At 47.4% G+C, this 26,332-nt stretch overlaps 2 protein-coding genes across 3 annotated transcripts in view; both read left to right on the top strand.

Moving 5' to 3' along the window:
* Positions 1-17,041, top strand: part of LOC119161465 (sterol O-acyltransferase 1) — an 84,327-nt gene extending 67,286 nt beyond the window's left edge. For both annotated transcript variants that reach the window (XM_037413951.2, XM_037413952.2), the window contains exons 11-14: positions 1,713-1,811; positions 4,766-4,898; positions 5,880-6,022; positions 16,640-17,041. In XM_037413951.2, the coding sequence (XP_037269848.1) occupies positions 1,713-1,811; positions 4,766-4,898; positions 5,880-6,022; positions 16,640-16,753 (489 nt within the window). In that variant the 3' untranslated portion in view covers positions 16,754-17,041. The remainder of the gene's footprint in view (positions 1-1,712; positions 1,812-4,765; positions 4,899-5,879; positions 6,023-16,639) is intronic.
* Positions 17,042-23,982: 6,941 nt separating this feature from the next.
* Positions 23,983-26,332, top strand: part of LOC119162199 (FGFR1 oncogene partner 2 homolog) — a 62,606-nt gene continuing 60,256 nt past the window's right edge. The window contains exon 1 of the mRNA XM_075879227.1: positions 23,983-24,513. The gene's annotated coding sequence lies outside the window, so the exon portion shown is untranslated. The remainder of the gene's footprint in view (positions 24,514-26,332) is intronic.

The following is a 26,332-nucleotide window of genomic DNA, read 5'->3' as shown; positions in this document are numbered from 1 at the left end:
GCCCTTAGGAAAGTGCGCGAACGTCTACGCTCACGCGCTTGTTTCTGTCGAGACTGCACAAGCACTGTCATGGTGCTCCACTTCACCTAAAAGGACTCGCACACCTCATCGCCCGCCTTCACTGGTGCTGCACTCTGGCATAACTTTGCGTCCAATTCCTTAGTTTGATTCAGGCGACTTAGAGGCGCCCGAACCAGCTTCAGAAACGGAGTTCAGTCAGCGATCATTATTTCACACGGTATTGTGATAGAAGTTTCTTGTCGATTAAGGTGCACGATACATTATTGAATATATCGGAAATAGAGGTAAAGATACCCGTTTGCGATACGTATGACGATGTCGATGCAAGATACCCAAATGGAATCCTATCTACAATACATGTATTTTCAATACTGCCCAGACCTGCGACCTATGAAAAGCAATCTAGAAACAACCTTTGTTACCTAGCCAAGGCCTATAACAAGATTTGAACACCCCGCCATGGTGGTTTAGTGGCCAAAACACTCGGCTGCTGGCCCGCAGGTTGTGGGATCGAATCTCGACTGCGGGGGCTGCTTTTAAAGTGAAGCAGCTCTTTGACTAGCCTGTGTAACGCTAGCTGTCCCTCCGCACAGGGGTGGTGCCAAGTAGGCCGCGCCTTCCCTGGCAGTGCGTGCCAGTGACGTCACTCTTTCCCTAGCCTGTCACCGCTCGCCGCGTGTCATCTCTCTCGCTTCACCCTCTCCACTGCTCGCATCGCTCGAGCCCACTTCTCACTAGGCACTGCGCCGTGCTCCCAACCGGGTTGCAGAAATTAGGTGCCTTTTCTCATCTTCTATTAACCACTACCACTACTTCTCACGTCGCCATCATCTTCTCAACCGCACCACCTCTCCCTTTGTCGGCGAGAAGCCGCGGGTAGGCGCGTTCGCGTGCCGTCGTCTAGCTCGGCCGTGGATCCCCAGCGCCGACAATGTGGACAACGCGCTGCTGCTTCCCGCTAGGGTGCGCGTGCGCGTACCTTTCCCGGCCGTCGCCGGCGTTGCGGGTTAGCGAAGCCGATCGTGTTCGCGAATGGCGACGACGCGCCTGGAACACCGACGAGGTGCGAGCAAGGGAAACCAAACGCAGGCATCGGCAGTGGAAGACTAGCGACACCGACGAGGTGCGAGTCAAGACCGCCGATCGCGTTCCAAGATAGAGACGGCTTGCGGATAACACCGACGAAACGCGAGCCGTGGAAGCCAAGCGCAAGCGTCGTCAACGCGTCCCTCCCCCAGTGTCTTTCAGTTTCAAACAAACGTTTACACCAGTAAACGCTACACCGAGCTACGCATCAAACCGTTCTTCTGACACCCGCATAGACGTCTGTTTCAACCAGGTCAACGCCGAGCGCACCACTGCTGCTTCGCATCCCATCAGGGGAGATGGTCCACAGTTTTTTTTTATTGAGGCGAAAATTACTGAAGACTGTGTGCTGAGATTTGTGTGCACACTAAAGAACACCACATGGTCGAAATTTCTGGAGCCCACGGCGTCTGTCATAATCATATGGTGATTTTGGGATGTTAAACTTCAAATAATATTATTAGAAACATCGTACAAGAAAGCAGATTTATTTTTAGAATTATCAATGTTTCATGCCTTGCGTGACTTATTGCAAGCTTCGCCAATTTATTGTTACTTCATTCTGTTTCCTGCTCCGGCGTCGTGCTCTTCCACCACTCGTACAGGACTGGTGGAACAGTACTACTTACGCTGACTACTACCGGTCTTGGAACTTGGTCGTCCATGACTGGCTCTTCAATTACGTCTACCGGGATGCGTACAAGGTGAGTGTGCGCAGCAGTACACCTTTACATTTACATTTACATAAAAACGTCGATAAGTGCTTTCCTTCTCGTTTACAAGCACCGAATGGTGAGGGCCACTTCAATTGAAAACGCCTTAAATTATTTCTTGTCCACTCAACGGCGTTCATCTTTCGTTTTGAGGAGCATATACAGGCTGTTTTTGGTGCTTTTTAAGACCATAACATTTTATTGCACCGTATACGTATCAATATATATGAAAACTCAAGAAAAAAGTCAGAGCTTGCCGGAAAGGCGGAGCAATGAATGCAATAGCAACAAATTGGAAGGTCATGCGCCGAATGGCAAGCAGATCGAAACGTGCCCCGCGTTTCGCACGCACTAATGACGCACAAAAGGTAAGCACAGGTAGAGATGAACGCGTAAAAGCGTCTCAGTTATTACTTCACTGTGTTTGAAAATCACGCCCTTTTCGGAAACGGAGCCTGTGCAACAATTGCAGTGGCCTTTGGCGCCTGGTAACTACAACATAATCGTTCTGGTGAAAGCCCAAGGCCAGCCGAGACCTACGATTGTCCCCACCGCAAGATAATCGCATGCGTGAGCAGCCATCCTACCCCTCTGCGCGTGGCAAAGTGTACGCGTGTGAGACGAGAGCGCGCGTCGCCGCGTCGTGACGATGTGGTGACGCGCGCTCGTTGCGCCATCTTGCTGGTAATGCTGAAAACACAATATAGCCCCCGAGATGCCCGCCCCCCGCGGTAAGTGGTAGATATAAATATCTCGCTGTTTGAACGTTCAGTCAGAGGAGGTGCCTCTTGATGGTTCAGTGGCTAACCCCTCACACTCATGACTCGTAGGTCCCACGTTCGATTCCGCGCGCCGCACTCTTTTACTGAATTATTTTTCTTTTTTGCGATTTTGTACAGAGATACGTATACATTTACGGCGAGTGACGTTGACGCCGACGCCAGCAGCAAAATCCAGCCGAGAGTGTACATATATTTGTTATCGCAATAAAAAGCCGCCCGCGCTCAGCGCCCAGCTCGTTGCGATGCGCCAATGCGCGCTTATCTCCGACGCGTACTGGGGGGCTAGGTGCTTGTGCGTGCGTGCTTATCCTTCAGCGGGGAGAATCGTGTCTTTGCCTTTAGCCGGAAAGACTGCGTTTAGTTGCTGAGCGCACAAAAATCACTTCGCTTGCTGGGCAGGTCCCGTTTTCAAAAAGAGCGTGCTTTTATAACACAGCGATGTAACAACTGAGACACTCGTTAGTTCGCACTAGGCTTTGCGCGTCGTTTTTGCTTAAACAGCGCGTTAAGCATCCAGCTGTAAACGCTTTTATTTAGCTCACGTCCTGTGCACGTTGTTTTCGCGCATCATTTGTGCGTGAGCGGTGCGCTGCACGTTTCCATCTGCTAGCCGCTCTCAGCGTTACATTCCAAGTTGTTACTATCGCATTCATTGCTTCGCCCTTGCGACGAAACTGACTTTTTTCGAAGAAAATGCTATTACACTCGGGTATCTGGCGTCTGCACACTCCAACTATTCACAATGAGGCTTAAATACTTTGTCGTACCTAAAGTTACATTGAAATGGTGAACTAAAACCTTTGAATCGATAACTTGAGGACATTTGGTGACAATTTATGGCAATACCATTTTTAGAAATCGCCAAAAACACGCAACTTGAGATAATATTAATCGAAATTCACCTCGCTTCTGTATGCCTATGTAAGTGTTTGTGCCTTACACGAAAAAAAAACGAAGACAAAAGTTGCAAATTGAGGAGGCGACATCGAAACTGAGCGGTGCACAGAAAGTGCCGCCGCTCTTTTACGTCAGACTGGAAATCCACGTGACAAGCTATGAAAAAAAAACGAATAAAAAATCGTGGTGCTTCGTTGCAGAGTTCAGTCGTTAAATTCAGCAATTTGTCTAAAATACAAATGTGAGCCACATATGTGTTGCTAGTGCTATTTCGAGTTGATCTGTTTTGTTTGTTTGTCTTCATAGTGTACCTTCAAAAACTAGTTTTGAAATCCTTCTTATTTTTTATTTAACCTTACAACGTTAAATCAGGGCAGAACAACGGTGGCACTTCTCGCAGGCAATCGATACTTCGCGCTTATATTTATCGTTTAAGAACAAAAAAGATAAGCGTTACTCACCAAATGCAAAGAGTTTGCTGTCTGTTTGTGTATTTGAGACGACTTTATTCACTCGCGTGATTCATGGTGCATGCATATGATATCAAGTCATTATAAAATGAAGCAAGAGGGGTTGGCACGGTGCCTTTCGGATATGAGAAGAGCAGTTGACCTTTCGCAAATATCCACAACAAAGCTGCCCCAAACTGCTCATATCGATCTGAAAGAGCCAGTTGGCCTAATAAAAACGTATACATGATACTGCGGAAGACCCGTTTTCTGAATGATTTCAAGTCAAGTCAAGTTTATTAAATAGTTCCGTTGAGTTACACGGTTAGCGTTTTACAGCAGGAGGTCCCAAAGTTTCAGAGAAACTGACAGGGGAACCTCCCTGGTCCTCTTATAAAGATACAAGCAGTTGGGGAACAGAAACGACGGAAATAATGCAAAAACTGTACCGTAATAGGACCTAGTGCACCTTGTGCACAACTGTAATGCACTGTGCTCCAAAACTTGAAGCTTAGATGGCATGGACGCGCATCTGAATAAATCTAAGTTTTTGGTTATTTTTTCTTCTATATTAAGGAAAACGAATGTTTTCTGATCAAAGTTAATCAATGATAATAATGTAACGACTCAAGCACGAGTCCTTCACAGAAATTCACAAAGCCTCGTATGCCCGAGATGGGCCATTAGATTTCACACAGAGGCACTAATCGGATGCTCCTCATTATGCACGCCACACAATGCGGTCAGTGTGCTCAAAGAAGCGTTAAAGTGCGCTGCACGAAACGTCGAATTTCGCAAGTGCGTGTCTTCTTCGCAGGCCTTCAACTACAACAAGAAACGAGCCATGCTGGTTGTTTTCTTCCTTTCCGCCCTGGTTCACGAGTACATCCTGGCGCTCAGCTACCGATTCTTCTTTCCCGTGGTCCTTGTCGTCTACGGCACCATCGGAGGTAAATGAGCGCCCTACTTTATGCATGAAATTGCGCGCTAACGCAACAGTGACACAATGACCTTTCTGTTTCACAATAATAAAAAAAAGTTTCCAGCAATTGTGTGTACTGCTTGAGTAATTCTTGCTACAACGAAAAAAAAAACTGGAATAATTTTCAGTTTGCAACTTTCGTTTAACATATGAAAGCTGCAAGAGCGAGGTTTTTTTTTTTGTTTAGATAAAGAAACTGTGCTTGCAGTAAGCTGCGTACTCCACTGTGGATATTTAAAAGAAGAGGTAATTAAATAATTGTCATCCAACTTAACGATTCCTACTGGATGCATGCTACAAATGGAGCATTCAAGTCGGTTTGTGTACGTGTATTAGAGCAATCATAGATTTGAAGGTACCAAGGCTGGCCACTTGGTAACTGAAAAACATAGCTCTACTTTTAGGTAACGCACCCTGAAAGCTGATTTTTCTTGCAGTTAAATAACCCACCGCAGTCGTCTAGTGTGTGGACGGTTATGTTACTCGACGGTTATTATTCGGTGATCTCCGAAAATCAGATATACAACATGGTGGACATGGCTAGCGCGCCAGACCTGCATTCGGCGCAAGTTCCGCTTCGCCCTAGTGAATTCTGGTCACACTATATGCAGGAATGCACCACCGTATCTTCTAACTGACCTTCCCGTGAGTGGCCCACATCATGCACCAGTAACATAGCGATGTTTTTGCGCCAGGGCTTAAGAAAGACTGCCAAAAAAAAAGACCCGATGCTGTTTCAGTATACAATATATGCAATTATATTCGCACGTTTTGACGTGCCAAACTTCATGATCTGATAATTATTCCCACCGTAGGGGAGATAACCGCATTCAATTTTGTCGTGTCTTAAACGTATGCTCCACAATTGAATTGTCTCCAAGCATGTAACGCGTGCCACTAACGTTGGTCAACAAATATATTAAACGGTCTTTTGTGCTTTCCTTTCCAGTGGCGCTGATGTTTGCGACGAAGAAGAAGACTGCACGCTTCTGGAACGTGTTCCTGTGGATCACGCTAATTGCTGGATGGGGCATGATACTCATTTTCTACACAGTTGAATTTTACTCCAGGATAAACTGCCCCACGTCCAAAGTACGTATACGATTCGTGTTAGTGCGATCCCTTGCCTAAACTGCAGAGCCTATACTGTATCTAGGAAAGGTGTATAAAGTATGGGGTCTATACGTAGTTTGTTCAATCGATCTCATGTGACTTGGGTGCTAAATGTGAGAAAGAGACGCAGACGAAATAGACTCATCGAATACTTCTGCAATCTTTATTTCGCTGCAGTGCGCTTGTAGTACATGGCCAGTCAACGGCTTACATGCATAGGCACCGCTTCATGAATACAGAAGCGAAGTGAGTGTTGTGGGTGTCCCCTCGTGGTATTCTGTGGCGTCCAGTTATAAATGTTCCTTTTTTAAGTATTTACACTGGTTGTCGCCACAAAAAATGGGGGGGGGGGGGAGAAAGAAGCACCTAATGCTACACAATGCGTGTGTCTTACTAAGCAAATTCAAGGAAATATTCTCAATGCAATGTGTCCACAAACGGCGCGACGCAGTATTTACATGCACTGGCCGACGAGGTATGGCGATGGTTTTTTATATGTAAGAGTGCCTGAGTGAACAGTGGTCGTCCTAGGAATGCAAGATTCTGTATATAGGCTTATGGGACACGTCTAGACGCGCATGCATGTATGGCTCATGCGGTTGGCGTATACGTTGGTCTTTCGGCACTCATTTGTCAGTAACCACTGGTCCACTGAAAGGCAAGAAGACAGCAGTTAGCATAGGGAACGGGAAAGGCGACTGTGGCTGCGAGGACACCCCGAAGCAATGGAAGCACTGCGCCAATGATGACGCACCCATACAGACCTATGAGAGGTGCGAGTGCTTGGTTTCAGGGTGAGAATGGATGGATGGATGGAAAAACTTTATTTTGTCAGAAAGCAGCGGAGGATGATTCCGTGTTAGATGGCCATCAACACAAGGTTGGCGGCGACCTGTGTGGCCCACTCCACGACCCTTAACTGGATGACTGGGTCTGAGCTGGTCAACACGGCCTCCCAGTGCTCAAGAGAGGGATCACGCATAATATCCACCGGCGGCGGCACTATGCTACATTCCCAAAGTATGTGATCATATGTTGCCACAGCCTGACACCATTTGCATTGCGGCTTAATCTCCTCCGGGTACTTTTTGTTCAACACGTAAGGGTTGGGAAGAGATCGCGTCTGCAGTTTTCTCCAGACGCATTCCTGCGCCTTAGTCAACCGCTTTTGCGGGGGCGGATAAAACCTTCGCTCTAGTTTATATTGATTCGTTATGTCATGAAAGGACACCAGCCCATCTCTCGCGGACCTCCCCGGAACTGGCGGCTCACCTACCCGGCTGACAAAACTTCGAGCATTCAGGTGAGCCGCCTCGTTCCCAGGGTTCCCAAAGTGTGCTGGTACCCAGGCAATTTCTATTTCTCTAATTTCTCGTCCCGTGGCCCCATGCAGAAATCGTGCGGCGGTCGCCGATATTCTACCCCTCGCCAGATTTTGGATGGCTGTCTTTGAATCACTGAAAATCAAATCTGACTGCGAATTAGTTATAGCTAGCGCTGTTGCCGCTTCCTCTGCAGTTTCCGAGAAGCGGGTTTTGACCGATCCAGAGGCGACCAAGCGCCCCCGCCTGTCCACCACCCCAATCACAAAAGCGTCTTTGTCTTTATATTCCGCAACATCTGTATAGGCTGCCGCGTTGTACTCGCCGTACTCAACGTGTAAAGCTCTGGCTCTTGCTTGCCTGCGCTGCGTATGGTGAATCGGATGCATATTTTTGGGCAAAGGTTTTATGTACAGGGCCTTATGTAGCTCTCGCCGCACCTGAATTTTAGTGTACCCAGTGGGAGCCTCTGCTCCAATGCCAATCCTTCCAATATGATCCTGCCCGCTTTGGTTGTCGAAAGCCTAGCGTGCTGCATCACCAGATGCGCCTCCCATAATTCATCCAGGGTGTTGTGTACTCCTAGTTTTAACAGCCTTTCTGTAGGCGCGTTGTTAGGCAACCCAAGCGCTGCCTTGTAAGCTTGTCGGATCATAGCCTCGACCTTACCTTTTTCTGCGGCATTGTCACACACTTCGGGTGAGGCCCCGCCGATCCAACATCGACGTGCGGCAGACTCGCAAGCTTCCACTTTACGCTTCGGCCTGCGACGCCTGAAAGGCCTCGAAGTGGCACATTTCGAATTTATTTGCGGGTTGGTTGACCCGTGCGGGGTTGCACGTGTGGTGATGTGTGGGCCTGACCGACGCACTCATAGAGCAGACACGGAGTTTGATTACACATAAACAAGCATTTATTTGAAACAATGGCAAAGGCAGGAGATTACAAAAAATAACAAAGGAGGGAAACTGATACGCGATGGAAAGAACAGCTACATAACAAAATGGGCCAAAAACACTACAAAAGATACAGGCTAACGACAAATATGCGGAACATTAATAAAATAACAAGATGGAAATCGTAAAAGATGGTTACAAGGAAATAATTACAGAATGATCCTGGGTCGCGCTTTTGAATTTCTATGTGCGTCGCAGCGTACACAACTACACAGTTAAAAAAAAAGGCTGGTTAAAACAATTTAGCAGTTTAAAAAAAGTCACAATAAAAGTTCCATACGGACCAGGCCAGCTCTTGGTGCACGTAGGGGAGTTGACGGGTGCCGCTGAAGGTCTCGCCGGCTTGGTAGACGACGAGGGTGCCCGGAATTGCAGCCGTCTCAATACGTTGCGCGGGTCACTCCGTGCTCGCCGCCTACGCGAGACTCGCGACACCGACGACCGCACTTGTTGCTGGCTGTACGTCAACTGCTCTTCCGATGCAGTTCAAACCTCCTCAGGGGCGTCCACGTGCTCCCATCTCATCTGGGAGTAATTTTCCCTGTTGAGACCGCTGGTTTCCTTTCCGGTCAGGGGCAGGGAAGACGAGCTGGCGCCACGCTGGGTCGTTATAGTCGCCGGATGTCGTCTCCCAACACAAAAACGCCCTTCCTCGGAAGATGGGGCCCGCGGATGCTCCGAAAATTGGAGTCGTTTGTGACATAGCCCCTTCTTAAGAATATTACTGCGTAATGTTCAAGAAAATCACAAACGCGCAATGTTCGAGAGCTTGCAGTGTTCCGGTTGTCCACCAATGTGTTTTCTTTTTCGCGCACCATTTCACTGACGTGGACGACATCGCAGAGAACACCTGACACACTACGCTTCACGGTCACCATAAGATGAATGTCATACCCCGCGCACCACGACACGGACACACACATGAAACGCGAAGAAACACACACTGCTAGAATCGAGGGAGCTGCATTCGAAGCACCCCTTCGGGCCATCATGACACTGATCACAAGATAAGCACAACACATAATTCTTCCAATGCCAGGAGAAAACAAAAATACCGAGCAATTCTAAATCAAAGTGATACAGAAAGGTTTCAGACAAAATTAAGAAGGTACGAAGTATCCATGTATGCAAAAAACTTAAAAATGCGGCCTTATGGCATGAATAAAACAGAAACCAAATAAAGCGAATGTCAAAGGCCGCTATACGCGACGCGATCATCTGCGTTTCATTGAACCTAAGTACACTCAGGCCTCCTCATCGCCGACTCGGCTCATGTATACAGCCCCTACATTCTCTGAACCCTTTTATGTGTTGCAAAATCGAATGACAGAAATGAACATTATTTCAGACAACATCTCATTAGACTTGAAGGTTACGTTTACGTTTCTATGTACATATACATAACTTTTATCCGCGCTCGAGGTGGTCGCGCTCTTGGGGGAGCCGTTCGAAACAAACGGGGCAGAGAAAAGCGTGTACGGCCGCTACACGGACGCCTGTTTCCCGTTAGCCTACCCCATGGTAGCAAGCCATCGTCAACACCGCGTTCTACGTAAATGGGCTTCGCAACCGTGTCGCGTCGTCTAGGCATAATGCGCTCCTTCCCCGTGCATTCCGCTCCTCGAACACAAGAATGGAGTGGTGGGGGTTGGCTCCTCCAAGCAGCAGGTACAATCGCCTGCCTCACCCCCCTACCCTTCGGGCGGTTTGGGGCATGGGGACGGGCTCGCCTCGCGAATGTCACCACGCGCAAAAGAATCTTTTGTTGCGTTGTGTCACGTTTGGGGCCTCTCATTTGCTTTAGTTTTCTTACAGCCTTGGCTGCTTTCTGTACTTTTCGGCGTCTTTTTCGTTTGGCACATTTCCTTGTGCACTTTTTTGAAGCGTCTGCTTCCATCAAATCTTGAGCATAACTACTCTGGTTGGTCTGAATTGATACACTGTGAACACAGTCGGGATTATTTCTTCTTGAATCAATGCTATCCTCACTTGAGGACAGCTTAACCGGCTCCTGAACAATGCAAATGGATTCCTCAGGGCTGCGCCGCTCGCACCTGAAAGAACTATCAACAATTGTACTGTCCAGTCCACAATGCACTTCAGCACATGGCTCTGACCCAATGTAATTACAGGGGTTCTCGCCTGCCGATCTGGTAGTACTGCGGACTTCAGTGTCAGCTGCCATAGAGACGAACATACATGGTGGCTGTGGCGAGTCACCAGCAGAGGGTTTTTCTGTACCATTCGAACCCTGCCGGCACAGCTCCTCGTCACCATGTCTCCAGCTTTCATTGGCCACTTTTGCCACAAAAGCGCTTTCTTCAGCTAACACATTAGGTTCAGGAATGAACCTACTGTCCGCCTCCCAAGTACTACCGGCCTGCCCGGCCTTCGGCGGCTCTACACATTCGGGCTCTTTGCATCTTTTATACATTAAATCAAAAGCCTCAAACTCGCGCCGCCTGCTTTGAATCTTCAGGCGCAGTTTCTCAACGTACTCATGGTACGACTGTGCCAACTTGTTCGGGGCATGGACGGTCGCACTATTAGAAATTCCAGAGCCTGAGCAGGGGTCCGGCTGCGTAGTGAGCGGTACTAATTTCAAGCGCTCTTTCGCTTCTTCTATTCTGAGTGTGGACCGCTCTTTCTCTCGTTCCATCTCGAGTTGCATATTTTGCATGTACCTAGTGCGTTCTGCATCGCGCTCCTCTTTAAGTCTATTTCGTTCCTTTTCGACGAAATTGTATAACTGCTTGCCTACAAAGCCAAAGGCTTTGCCCCGTTCAATTAGCTTCTCAAACTCCGTGTCGTCCATTGCTAAAAACAGTTGTCCACCAACAAAGCAATAAAAAGACGTCTACATACTGCACGCTCAGAGATACGTCAGTCTCCCAGGCATCACCACGCGGTCGGCCAGTCCTGTCGCGCGGACGCCAGATAATGTCACACACTTCAGGTGAGGCCCCGCCGATCCAACATCGACGTGCGGCAGACTCGCAGGCTTCCACTTTACGCTTCGGCCTGCGACGCCTGAAAGGCCTCGAAGTGGCACATTTCGAATTTATTTGCGGGTTGGCCGACCCGTGCGGGGTTGCACGTGTGGTGATGTGTGGGCCTGACCGACGCACTCATAGAGCAGACACGGAGTTTGATTACACATAAACAAGCATTTAATTGAAACAATGGCAAAGGCAGGAGATTACAAAAAATAACAAAGGAGGGAAACTGATACGCGATGGAAAGAACAGCTACATAACAAAATGGGCCAAAAACACTACAAAAGATACAGGCTAACGACAAATATGCGGAACATTAATAAAATAACAAGATGAAAATCGTAAAAGATGGTTACAAGGAAATAATTACAGAATGATCCTTGGTCGCGCTTTTGAATTTCTATGTGCGTCGCAGCGCACACAACTACACAGTTAAAAAAAAGGCTGGTTAAAACAATTTAGCAGTTTAAAAAAAAGTCACAATAAAAGTTTCATACGGACCAGGCCAGCTCTTGGTGCACGTAGGGGAGTTGACGGGTGCCGCTGAAGGTCTCGCCGGCTTGGTAGACGACGAGGGTGCCCGGAATTGCAGCCGTCTCAATACGTTGCGCGGGTCACTCCGTGCTCGCCGCCTACGCGAGACTCGCGACACCGACGACCGCACTTGTTGCTGGCTGTACGTCAACTGCTCTTCCGATGCAGTTCAAACCTCCTCAGGGGCGTCCACGTGCTCCCATCTCATCTGGAAGTAATTTTCCCTGTTGAGACCGCTGGTTTCCCTTCCGGTCAGGGGCAGGGAAGACGAGCTGGCGCCACGCTGGGTCGTTATAGTCGCCGGATGTCGTCTCCCAACACAAAAACGCCCTTCCTTGGAAGATGGGGCCCGCGGATGCTCCGAAAATTGGAGTCGTTTGTGACAGGCATCCAACTTCATATAAGGTGTCGCGTAAGTAATCCTGCTGAGCACAAACGCCTGTATATACCAGCTTACAAAGTTCTTTTTCTTTGACCCCGCTCTTACGGTTAGCGATTCTTCTGATTAGCCTGACAGTAGCATTGACCGTGGTTTTAAGTTTTTCAAGGGCCACCCTATTCTTCCTGTTAGTTTGCAGATATAGGCCAAGAATTCTAATCGTTTGAGCTTCAGCTACCGGCCTACCCCCTACCTTTACCTCTAATGGCGGTGGCGGAATATAGTGTCTTGCATGTAACCCTCTGGGTTTGTCCCGAACCACAAAGAGCTCGGACTTGGGCTGAGAGCATGAAAGTCCCGCCTCCCCTGCCAACTCTTCGACAATATTAACTTCCTGTTGCAGTGTTTCTTCCAGATGCGCGTCACTACCCCTGGTTACCCACAGAGTAATATCATCTGCATAAAATGTGTGTTTGAGTCCCGGTATCTCCTCTAGCCTCGGCGGTATTTTAATTAAGGCGATGTTAAACAGGAACGGTGACAAAACTGAACCCTGCGGCGTCCCTTTGCCTCCCAACGTGAATGAGTCCGATTTGATATCACCTATTGAAATTTCTGCGGTTCGGCCCTCCAAGAATGATGTGACGTAGCGAAATGTCCCGACCCCTGGGCCAATTTCCGATAGGTTATTCAATATTGCCTCATGCGAAACAATGTCGAAAGCTGTATTCAGGTCAAGCCCCAATACAGCTTTGGTGCCCGTGCCATGCCCGGGATCGACTACATCATGTTTTAACTGTATCATGACATCCTGTGTGGACAAATTGGCCCTGAAACCTATCATAGTTGGGGGAAAGATGGCCTTATCCTCTGCATAATTATGAAGCCTGTTGAGAACCACGTGCTTCATCAATTTGCCCACGCATGATGTCAGCGATATAGGGCGCAGGTTTTCCAAGCAGAGTTTCTTGCCTGGCTTCAGAATAAATATAATCCTAGCATGCTTCCATTGTGCTGGGATCTCCCCGGCCACCCAATACTCATTTATCAAGTCAGTGATCGCCCCGACTGATTTGAAATCTAGGTTTCTCAGCATTTTATTAGTAACTTCATCCGGACCTGCGGCAGACGTAGTACGCAGCTGCCCCATGGCAAACTCCACCTCCGCAATTGTGAAGTCTTCATCTAGGTCTGAGTTTTCTACCCCCGAGTATAGTGTGGTAAGCAACCGTCTACTCCATCAGCTATGTGCCGATTCCGGAGTTCCTGTATAAACTCTACAATTGTGCCTTCATATTTATGCATTAACCGAGTCATTTGTCCCCGTTGCGCCGATTTTGTTGCTGCCGGATCCACAAGATGCCTTAACAGCTGCCATGTCTTTTTGCATTCAAACTGTCCATTCATGCGATCACAAATCTGGCCCCACTGCTTGGCTTGCAACTCAATTGTATAATTTTCGATTTTACGTTCCAACTTGGCAGTCCTTCTGCGAAGGACGCCATTATGTTTTTGCCTCTTCCACCTTCTCAAGAGACTCGCGCGCGCTTCCTACATGTGTAATAATCTCGAGTCAGCGGTAAACCCCTCCTGCTCGACTGGCACTTCTACAGTGGTATTATTTACATCCTCCTTGAGCGCCTGTACCCATGCATCCAGGTCATTAATTTTCCCATATAGAGTGGCTGCTCTGTTTTTCCTAAATCTGTCCCAATCTGTAATTCTATGCCCCCTCACTTTGTCTTTATGCTACGCAGCGCTAAACGTCGTGGAAAGGATATAGTGATCACTTCCTAGGGCTTGTCTCGTATTAATCCACTTTGCATTACTGGTGCCTCTAAAAAACGTAAGGTCTGGGGAGGTATCCATGCTTATGCTGTTGCCTATCCTCGTATGATCTTGTGGATTATTTACCAGCGTCCATCGCAGACAACTTGCCAAAGCCGATTGCCCTTTGGGCTGGCTCGAATATAACCCCACTCCGGGTGAGGCGCATTGAAATCTCCTACCACTATAAGCGGAGCGCGAGCTGCTAACCGTTGAGTTTGAATCAGGAGTTGTGGCAAGCCCAATCCTTTATCTTTTGGAGAACTATACACATTAAGTAAAAACACTCTTCTCATACTTTCGTTTAGGCAAAATCTCTAGCAGGACATAGTCTTCCCTGCTGCTATCTACGGAATGCTGAATGGCAGTGATGTTGCGATGGACTAGCACGGCTGTGAAGACACGTGATACGCCCCTCGAATCAATTCCTGGCGCTGTAAATGCCTTAAATCCAGGTAATTTTACGGAACCACTAGCCTCCTGTAAGGCTATTATGTCTGGTTTACTGTCCAGATTTTGTACGTGCAACTGCAGGTTACCCCGCTTTTGGCGAAAGCCCCTGCAGTTCCACTGCCAAACCTCAATTTGCTGGTGAGGCGCTATGATGAGGCACCAGGTTGACTAATGGCACTTGGCCACCCACGGGAGGCAGTCTTGTCTCCAATAGAGTATGAAGCTGCTGAAACATGCCCATGACCTGGGTTTGGGAATCCCTAAATTCAGTGGAAAGCATGCCGAGACGCTCCTCTATTGTGTCTAATCTGGCTTCGATCTTTTCGACTCGAGTCTCCAACCTATCCTGTCTTTTCCCTTGTTTGCCTACTTTATCCGCAAGTGTTGTTACATCCGGCTTAAGACTAATGACTTTAAAAACAGGCTGTAGCATGTCTACTGGTGACGTTTCGGCGAATCGTTTTGCGTTAGCTACCTCATCCCCCGGCAGTGGTCTCTTCACTGTCCTCCGATTCTCCACTTCCATAGCTGCACTCTCCTGTACGCCAGCAGACGCCTCTTGCGTCGCTTTCTGTAGGCCTTGCACTGCTGGTGCCTGTGTCCCCTGCCGTTCGTCGTTTCTAAGTGCGCGCTCCATCTCTGAAATTCTGTTTTCCATTCTTTTAATCAAGTCTCCCTGTCGCTGAACCAGCGCTGCTAACTCCCTCTCTCGAGCGGTTTCGTTCTGGGAGGCGGGTGAGAAGTTTCTCGGTGGAGTTTGGACGTCCGGGTCATGTCTGTGGCTTGCTGTGGTGTAACCTCCCTGCTCTGATAATCAACGTCGACATTGCCTAGCAACACTTAGCTAAAACCTATAGCGACTAGTCCTAGGGCGGAGCAAAGATAATTATATATTGTATCACGATATGATACAAGATAACGTGACTCCTTTGCAATCTTTACCGACACAGCAGTGCTCCAGCCTTTTAAAATGTAACTCGCCGGCGTTATTCTGAACGCACTGTATACAAAAGATGTGCAGCTTTGTTTAAAGAAAGATTGCACGCTGCACCTCCCGCGGTTCCAGTGAAAAACTTTGTGGTGGTGATGTACGTTCACATCATACCGATTAGTTGGGACGTTTTAGAGTGGTGTTGACCGTCTGGTAGGACTAAAACTCCATCACTGCCAGAGCGTTGCATATCACCTGTACATTTGTTAAGGTAAACAGCCCGATAAACTAAGGCAGAGTGTCAGAGAGCCTACAGTGTCAACTCTAGACTGAGTGAGTACCAAAATTCTCTTTGGGGTATCGCACCTTCGACACAATTGGCCATGTGCTGCCGGGACTGTGGATGCACCCCACACTTTTCGAGAACGACGGTTCTTTTCCGCCACCACGACCAGCTGACAAGGGAAATTTTTGAAGCCTACGGAATTCAAAAGGCATGCAAAAACTGCTTCAGTGAACCGTCAATCGCTCTCCTTGATGAAGAATTATCATTTTCAGGTTATTGCCACTAACAGTGTTAGAGCAAGATTCCTCGTGTCTACAGCAGTTATTTTAGTGTATTTAGTTTCCTCACCATGCAAGATCATGCGCAAATAACTGTATATATATATATATATATATATATATATATATATATATATATATATATATATATATATATATATATATATATATGATCATTAATTCTTTCAGATATAAGTCAGCGCTTGTCCGGTGTCTTCTTACTTCTCTGTCTTCGTTTTTCGTGCTGTTTGCCTAAAAACATGAATCGTTACCGATTTGCCTGATTTTCAATACTACTCATATCACCTGTATTTTATCTGTGGAGTCAATATTCTCGGCGGCAAAAGTTAAGTTCATGATCCCCTAAGTGAGAGGAGAAGGAGGAGGAATAAATGAGGAAGGACAGGGAGGTCCCTAAATGAGAACTCGTTTTTGGGCTAGTGGCCTCTGCATAAGGTATTTTACTTTTTTTTTGAAAATGCACACCAATACTAGCTGCGCGTGGTCACAAGCATTGCTATCAAGGCAAAGGCTTGGGAGTATTACGGGCACGAGTGTTTAAATATCTACAATTGCGTTTCGCCAAAGTACTCAACCGCACGTATAACATCCTTTTCAAATCTCTCTGACGCAGAGTGCCTTGGCGGACTTCTTCATCCCGCGGTCTTTCTCGTGGTCGTGCAATTCATTCAGCCACTCCAGCTGGTTCTCTTCATCCTTCTACAAACAGAAGCCCTCGCTGACGTGACGTGTCGCCACGCGTAGTGTGTCGGCGGACACGGATGTGCGATCACTGTGTGTACATTCCCAGTTGTGGCAGCCAAGTTGCCTGAACCGTGTAAATATGTAACATATATGCTTTTCGGATCACGTGGGAACGACAGTTTTTACGGGGCAACTGAGTTAAGTCTCGTGACAAATTTTAATAACGTGCTTCTATGCACAGCCCCACTTGTGAAAAATCGTATTTGTTGACTTATTTTTGAAGACGTTTTACAAGCACTGTTGTGTTCGAATAAAGTATTTCAAAACTTTTTTTTTCCTTTCGGTGTGTCTTGCGTGTTCTTTTTTTACGACTGTAAGAACACAGAACCGAGAAAGCTGCGGTCATTGATTCTATAGGAAGTTCCATGCAAAATGGAGCTGCAAACATGGTGCTCTAGCCACTGTTTTGTGTGAATTTGCCAGAATTTCGCCCTTGTGGCTTATAACAGTAGGACTTTGTAGAGTTATCATTTGCTGCGATACTTTCAGTTGTAAGTTCTACAATGTGCACTTTGAAACGTGCACTTAGAACATGCACTTAGACTGTGCACTTCCTGGAACGGCTGAAGATTTCATTTTTAAGGGTTGTCGATACAAAAAGAAAATTGCCGTCTGTCATCAAAGCGTGGATGAATGTATCTTTTGAAACGTAGGATAACGGCAACCACTTTATCAGGAAGGTATGGACTTGATATGTTCGCATATTACACCAGGGCGCCGCGCATAGATGACATAGTAGAAAATCTGAGACGTCTGTAAATTAGAAAGGCTCGAGTGATTGCATAGCGGGTCGCCTAATTAGTAGCAACCACAATCCACTTGTTTCCGGAGGCAAATGTTCGGAAGAGACCGAGATTTTCGAACCGACACGTAAGAAGAGCTCCAATGGGATGTGGATGGGCTGAAGATACCCGGCAGGAAGTCCCGACGGCTTCTTTCGCAGGCGTTGATATTCGAAGCGAGGGCTCACGATATTATAGCTGGCCTTCGCATTGTGGGGATCTAATGGTTAACGAATCAAGCTTCTGTACTTGAGTGCCCTGTCGGGTGCCCTGGCCGAAGCTTTTGTCACGAGACTCGGCATAAAACGTGGTCTGACTTCACTAGCTATCATTCACACGTTGACTGTCTGTAACGTGGCTACCTCTGCTGAATTAAACGTAACGTGAAACAATTACCCAGCGGTTTTCAGGGAAAATCAGTAGCTGGTCTGTGGTACCTATACGCATATTGAAAAATGCACTGTGCGAGAATATTTAGGCGTAAAATGGCCTTCAGAAGTCATTCCTGGCTATAAACCTCGCCGACTGCCATTTTGTTGTTTGTGACGTCACGTGCTGCTTTAGTCTTTCTGCACACGGAATGTCTCGTGACATTCGACGTGTAGCCATTTGTGGGAACACAAGTACAAATGCTGTTGCACGTCTCCAATCTTATTTGCTTAGAAAGGTGAATGCAAAGACGTCTTTTGGGAGCAGCAGCCTGAAAAAAAAAACGTCGTCAGCTTGAAAAAAATAAGAAGCAATGTTTACGGCTCACCTTTTTTTTTATTTAAGCATTTTGAGATCCTCTCTGTGTGCAGCAAGAGACGCAGCATGCAATACGTCGGTATTGTGATTATCAGCCATTACATGCCTCACGTCGATACGTCTCACGTATATACGTAAACACACGTGGACTGTGCGGACTGCGCCGCGCTGAGCATTTAACATGGTGGTATGCTCACAGATATGGCAGCAATTTTGCATAAGGTCTATTGATGAGTTGAGCTCTACCGAAATGTGCCTAGATGTTGGGGGCTTCTCAAGAAAATCAGTAACACAAAAGCACACGTCGAGAACTATATATGTTCCAACAAATTACCCTTAATAAAATGGTATCTTGCCACCGGTGAGATGGCGAGTTCTTGGATTCACAAGAGTGGCGTATTCACCATTCTAGCAATTGGCTAAATTCTCCTTAAACGGCTCAAGCCAATCGGAAGGCAAAATAAATTGAAATAAGTTTACATTGCCCTGGCGCGGTGGTCTAGTGGCTAAGGTACTCGGCTGCTGACGCGCAGGTCGCGAGATTGAGTCCCGGCTGCGGTGGCTGCATTTTCAATGTAGGCGATAATGCCGTGGGCCCATGCGCTCAGATTTGGGTGCATGTTAAAGAACCCCAGGTGGTCGAAATTTGCGGAGCCCTCCACTACGGCGTCTTTTATAATCATATGATAGTTTTGGGACGTTCAACCTTAGATATCAATCAATGAAATAAATTTACATTTCTATATACAGTTTGCTACTCAATTTACATTGCTCGGGTAACCTACGGTTACTTACTGATATGATACCCAGTGCTCCACCCACTCCTCATGATTCACTTCTTGTAGATGCGTGTGCTTTTTGAATGAACATGGTTAGAAAGCGATACAAAGTGGTAGTCGAGACTCGTAAGAACACGTCATCTAAACATTATAGCGCAGCACGCAGCAATTCACAAATTGTTGTCACTCGGCTAGAAATCGCTCCCTGTTCTCTCAACAGCTGCTGTCATAAGCCCAAACGACGGCACCATAAACCCGAAGTATACGGCCAGTGGCTTATTTGAGCATCGTGAGCTGCATATACTCTGTTTCATAGAGTTTCCTAAATGGAACTCTGGCGCTAGTGTCTATTGCAGCTGCAATGCACGGCGCTTCAGCGATTGTGCATGGTGTGAAGGTGATTTATTGTACCAGAGCTTTACTGCATCGCGCACAGATCTGAGCCCAGTCCGCTAGCTCGTGCCTCCGCTGCCCACACGATGCTGCTATCCATGCGCCGATTTACTTCTTGATTACAATAGGCCCACGTAGAAAAAAGGAGCCATCCTGGCGACTTAGTCATCTTCAGGTGTTGTAGAACCGTGATACGGATTGAGCCTTTAAACGTGTACGGCCTCGCGGTTACGACGTCACATATCAGAATGTGGTGTGAGAAGCTCAATGATGTAGCTGACCGGGGAAGTCTTTTCGAGGGTGCGGTAAGGCCCGTCGTACTTTGGAAGATGTTTAGAAGAAAGTCCCAGTGTGCGATGCGGCACTGACAGCCACACAAGGTCACCGAGCAGAAAAACAGGAGTCAAATTGTCGGCATCGGGAATGGCTGTCTAGCAGTTCTGGTCATCTGAAGTAAAACGGCGAGCGAGCTGGTGACATTCTTAGCGTGTCTGCTGGCGTCCAAAATAGGCGGCATTCGGAGGCATCTGGTCGATAGGGCAAAATGGTGTCAATCCTGTGCGTAGGGTGACGGCCGTAAAGAAGGTAAAAGGGGGAGTAACCCGGTCGTGGCTTGCGTCGCGGTATTATAGGCGTAGGTTATAAACGGAAGAACCAGGTCCCAATTATACTGATCAGGTGTGACATACATAGCAAGCATGTCACCAAGAGTTCAATTAAAGCGCTCCGTAGTGTCATTGGTCTGCGGATGGTAAGCAGTGCATGTGCGATAAACAATAGCGCAGTCAGCAAGCGATTTTTCGATGACCTCGGACAAGAAGGTGCGGCTGCGGTCACTGAGCAATTCCTGAGGACCTCCATGACGCAGCACAAAGCGGTGCAGTATGAAAGTGGCGACCTCTTGTGCTGTAAAATTCTGGAGAGCAGCAGTCTCGACATAGAGAGTTAAGTGGTGGACTGCTGCTATTATCCACTGATGTCTGGCAGATGTGAAGAGAAGGGGCTCATAAATATCAATACCGACACAATCGAAGGGTCAGGACGAGCATGGGAATGCTTGTAGTTCTCTGGCTGAGATGCGCGGGGGAGACTTGCGGCGCTGGAATTCACGGCAAAAGCGGACGAAGTTACGAACGAAGGTATACATACCGCACCAGTAGTATTGGTGCCGAATTCTTTCATACGTCTTGAAAACTCCAGCGTGGCCACACTGTGGGTCAGTATGGAAGGAGGAGCAGATCTTTGACCTCAAAGCTCGTGGTACGACAAGCAACCATGCGCGCCCCTCTGGAGCATAGTTGCGACGGTAGAGCAGCTTGTCACGAATCGCAAAATGGGAAAGTTGGCGCCGGAGCGTTAGCGATGGTGGGACTTTAGAGGTATCTGAGAGAAGGTCGAGGAGAGATGCCGTCCAGGGGTCGTTGCGTTGTTCCACAGCAATGTTATCAAAGGCAAGCGAACACAACGTGCGCTCGCACGAAGGGTGATCGGTCGGTTTCAGGAAGAGAGGTGAGCGAGAAAGCGCGTCAGCGTCGGAATGTTTGCAGCCTGAACTATAAACCACGCGTATGTCGTACTCTTGGACCTTCAAGGCCTAACGGGCAAGACGGCCAGATGGGCCTTTGAACGTAGAAAGCCAACACAGCACATGGTGGTCGGTGACGACGTCAAAAGAACGATCATATAAATATGGGCGAAACTTGCCAAGAGCCCACACAATGGTCAAACCCTCCTTTTCTGTCACGCTGTATAGTTGCTTTCGGCCTTGGTGAGTGTGCGACTCGCGTATGCCACGACGCAATCTGTGTGGCCAGGTTGACGTTGTGCGAGCACAGCACCCCGGCCTACGCCACTTGCGTCGGTGTGGACTTCAGTGGGAGCTTGGGGGTCAAAGTGGCGAAGAATGGGTGACGTCGTAAGGAGACGTTACAATGTTGCGAAAGCCTTGTCGCAGACTGGGGACCACGATGACATATCGTGAGTGCCACCAAAAAGTTGCGTCAGATGGGATATAACCGACGCGAAGTTTCGAGCAAATTGGCTAAAATAAGAACATAGGCCAATGAAACTTTGAAGTTCATTGATGGTAGCGGGTTTAGGAAATTCAGTAACGGCGCGCAGTTTATCAGGATACGGGAGAATGTCGTCCTTGCACACAACGTGTCCGAGAATGGTGAGCTGACGTACAGCTAATCGGCATTTCTTGAGATTTAACTGTAACCCAGCGTTAGTTAAGCATGTAAGCACGTGCTGAAATCGGCGCAAGTGTGTTGGAAAATTAGGGGCAAACACCACGACGTCATCGAGGTAACATAAGCAGATGTTCCATTTAAGACCCCGAAGAACGTTGACCATCGTTTTTTTTTTGACACGTAGCGGGCACGTTCCACAGTCCGAAAGGCACGACAGTGAATTCATACAGGCCATCAGCTATGACAAAAGCGGTTTTGGGGCAATCGACCTCGGCCATTGGCCCCTGCCAGTAGCCCGTCCACAAGTTTAATGAGGAAAAGAATTCAGCACCCTGTAAACAGTCAAGAGCATCGTCAATGCGAGCCAGTGGGTCAATGCGAGTCAGTGGGTAAACATCCTTTAGTGTGATCTTGTTCAATCTCCTAAAATCGACGCAGAACCAGATGGACCAATCTTTCTTTGTGACGAGTACCACTGGAGAAGCCCATGGGCTCTGCGAAGGTAGGATGACGCCTCGGCAGAGCATGTCGTCGACGTGCTCTGCAATAACCCGACGTTCTGTAGAGGACACGCGATATGGCCGTTGTCGCAGTGATGAGTGAGGGCCAATATCGATGCGGTGTTCAACTATGCATGCACGGCCTAGTAATGCTTGTGCAATGTCGAATGAAGGGCGGAAGTGTTGAAGCACGGTGAGGAGCTGCGACCGCTGCGAAGGCGTAAAATTTTCGGCAATTGACGGGCTGAATACATCCGTAGACGCTGTATCAGGCGTGTAGAGGACACCCAGTTCATACATAGCTGTTGAGAATACCTCGTCAGGGACGGAGACAATTTTTGCAGAGTCGATCACCTCGACTTTACCAAGGCACTCGCGACGAATCAATCACACCGGTGTCGAAAGAGGGTTGTGAATGAGCAGTGAGTCAAAACCTTCAGCCAAACAAAGAGCAGCAAAAGGCAACGGAGAGAGAGAGAATAAACTTTATTGGGTTCCAGCATGCGGGATTCCCTCCGGCCGCACAGGGCGTGGGGAAGGGCTCTTCGTGTAACAAAGTTTTCAGGCGGAATGAAGAAGACCATTCCGCCAGATATGGGACTGCATGACACCTGTCGTGCAGTTCCGGTGGGATATGGGTGTCTTCCACCAGGATAAGCTTAGTGGCAGATTGATGATCGATGGAGGTCAAGTCGGCGAGGGAGGAGAATTCAACCTCCGCTCGAGCACAGTCAATTGTGGCATTGTAGCGCGAAAGAAAGTCCCACCGTAAAATGATGTCTTGGGGGGCAAGACGAAAGCACAATAAGCACTATCGTGTACACAATGTCTTGGTCACACGCGCTGTACACGCTGCGGTCGGTTGAAGAGGCTGATCACTTGCTGTTCGAAGCGACAAGTCAAAAAGAGGCGTCGTGACTTGAAAAAGTCAGCGACCAAATTCGGCATTGATTGCAGATACAGCGGCACCGGTATCGACAAGAGCGACTGTTGCGAAATTTTTTACTAAGACGTCAATGAGGTTGGATAAAACAAAAATCTGTAGTTTCTTTTTTGCCACAGGAAGCGCACAATTGAGAAGGAACCTCACCAAACCTGTGATAGGATAAATATACTTTCGGCAGCCGACAGCTCAGCTTCGTGATTGCCACTTATAAAATTACGTTAACTTCTAGTTCTTACTTCAATCTATACGGAGATGAACATGCTGAGACTCATTGGCACATACCTAATCTGTAATTTCGACAAAGGTTCGAATAGTTTAAGGTAAATTAAAAGAAGAATGTGTGAATAAAAATTTATCATCATAAATAATAGATTGTTACAATAAAAATAATAAAAATATAAATGCCAATATGAAGTACCAAAATAATTTATAAAAATTAAGCTTATGAAAAAGATTGTGATGCAAGCGGAGCAAGAAAGCTAATGTGTCGTTTTTTACTATTGATTTTTAACGAGCTAACTCCACTTTAGGCAAAACTAAAAAATTGCAGCTTTTCCATCTGACAAGAAGATCGGACTTGCTCTAACTATTTTTAATAGATTGATTGATTGATTGATTGATAGATAGATAGATAGATAGATAGATAGATAGATAGATAGATAGATAGATAGATAGATAGATAGATAGATAGATAGATAGATAGATAGATAGATAGATAGATAGATAGATAGATAGATAGATAGATAGATAGATAGACGGACGGACGGACGGACGGACGGACGGACGGATGGACAGATAGATAGATAGATAGATAGATAGATAGATAGATAGATAGATAGATAGATAGATAGATAGATAGATAGATAGATAGATAGATAGATAGATAGATAGATAGATAGATAGATAGATAGATAGATAGATAGATAGATAGATAGATAGATAGATAGATAGATAGATAGATAGATAGATAGATAGATAGATAGATAGATCAAAGTGCCTCTGGACTGCCCCAAAATGCTCACTTCTTTTAAACGGACCCGGCAAACCGGGGATTCGGAGCTACGTGGTTGTAATAATACAACACAAAGTCACCGTGCTAATGCAGCCACAATGTGCAAGGGGCAACCAAGCGAGTATATATCTTCAACAAAAAAAAAAGGTGGAAAAACATGTATTAACCTCTGTTTACAGTGTCTTTCGTGGTACTGGTTTGAGTATTTTGCTGCAATTTGTTGCCATATACTTCATCATCATCATCATCGCAACAGCAGCATGTGGATTCGCCATCACGTGCAGCATACAAGGCCGCAGCGCGCGGCATCCGTGCTCTCGTTCCAACAGTGGAATCGCGTCGTTCGATTGCGTCGTTGACCCAGCTGACGAGAGCTACTCTGTTCAAAGAAGGTGAGCCTGTCTGCGTGTATACCTTAAGGTTCCGATCGCTAGAGCTGGCTGGCTTGCTTACACTTCATTTTATTTTAACGTTCTTGTTTGTCTGCAGTGTGCTTATTGCGAACTATGCTTAGCCGTCATCTTAGTCTCCGCGTCTTGCTTTAGGCTAGATACTGGCCATTGCAACCTCGCGCATGACAAGCGCATTCGGCCGAGTCTCATTATTATTCGCACTTAAAAAAAAAAGGTGGTTAGGCTCTGGCGAAGCATCAACTTGCAGAAGAACGGTGAGCTGCTACCATTCATTCGTCGATATCAGCGCCTCCTCTGTTTTGACAATTCTAACCAGATGCGCCCTATCCAACCGTTCACTACCCTCTCCTCTAGGCTTTTTCCTGCCCTCGCCCATCACCTAGCTTTCGCATGTGCTTTTGCGGTCATCAGGACGCTGTTACTTTGTTGTACTGACTGTAGTGACAAGACATTCTCTTGCCATGCCTTTTACTTTTTTTTACCTTCCTCCCTTCTTCCTATCATCTTTACTTCCTTATCCTCCTTTCCTAAAGGCGTTGGGCCGTGCTCCCGCATCGGGAGGCAGAAAATAGCGTCCTTTTTATCTCTTACTCTTTCATTAACCTCTCTCTCTTTCTCATAAGGAAGGAAGTTCTTCATACAGTGCCTCACGACCAGAATCATTTTTGTTCAGTTGTGTACAAATCCGTGGGGCGGCGTCTTGCATTCCTCGTTTTCGCAATGCTGGCTCTGTAAGTGATACGGTGACCGTACGTGGCGCTATGAGAGCAACCAATGGAGACGCGTCAAGGTGACGCCGCTGCATAACTATAACTTATAGCGCTGTGAGGTGGCGGCGGCATTGCTTCTAAACGCTAAGAACGAGAATGAAGGAAGAACTGTTACAGGCGTGTGATATTGGAGAGGGGCACACATGACTATCGCGTAGCCAGGGGAAAGCGCTCGTAAGCACGTGTGACGCAAACAGCGCTACCCCTCATCAAGGGTCACGGCAAGACCACTCCCTTAACTAAGGCGGACCGACGGCTCCCGTTGAAAAGCGCACGTTTGCACCGGCATTCAAATAAATAAAAGATGCGTTGCCTCTGCAAAGTAAACCTTATCGCGTTCTAAGGGCCAAATGCGCGTGATCATGAGACAGGTCTTAGTGAAAGGCTCCTGCGAATTTCGACTACCTTGCTTCTTAAACGCAAACTTTAGTCCGTGAACGCTCTGTTTTACATTGGTGGAAACTTCGTCGCGCACGGCCTCACGATGCAGCGGGCGCTGAAGTCATTCGTCAACAGCAGGCCGCACAGGCACAGACACTCCAAACACGTAGTCTTGACCCACGGCGTCTGCCAAGGTGCCATGCGCTGGCCCCATTGTCGCGGAGTATGTTGCTTTTTGTAAAAGTGCTCGGAGACTGAACACGCTGGGAGCACAATTTTTGTGCCTCTTTCTTGGCGGAGTGCATTAGGGTAGTCCATGCAATGAAGAAATGTACGCACGCGCTCTCAGTACCCGGTTTTGAGAAAGAATAAAACAAGTCAATTGGTCAGAAAACGTTTCTGGGACCTCGCTGTTGCCAGTGAAGGCTGAGAGATTCGCGTCGTACAACGTTTAGTAGAGGTAGTTGGCTCAAACTTCTCAGTTGCTATAAAATCTGCAGACAGGCCTGAGTAGTACGCTTTCAGTGAAAGTGGCCAGCGCTCACCTCACTAGCATTGATTGATATGTGGGGTTTAACGTCCCAAAACCACTATATGATTATGAGAGACGCCGTAGTGGAGGGCTTTGGAAATTTAGACCACCTGGG

Source organism: Rhipicephalus microplus, chromosome X (genome assembly GCF_043290135.1).
Source record: "Rhipicephalus microplus isolate Deutch F79 chromosome X, USDA_Rmic, whole genome shotgun sequence".
Classification (NCBI taxonomy): Eukaryota; Metazoa; Arthropoda; class Arachnida; order Ixodida; family Ixodidae; genus Rhipicephalus; species Rhipicephalus microplus.
This window is presented reverse-complemented; position numbering and strand designations above follow the sequence as displayed.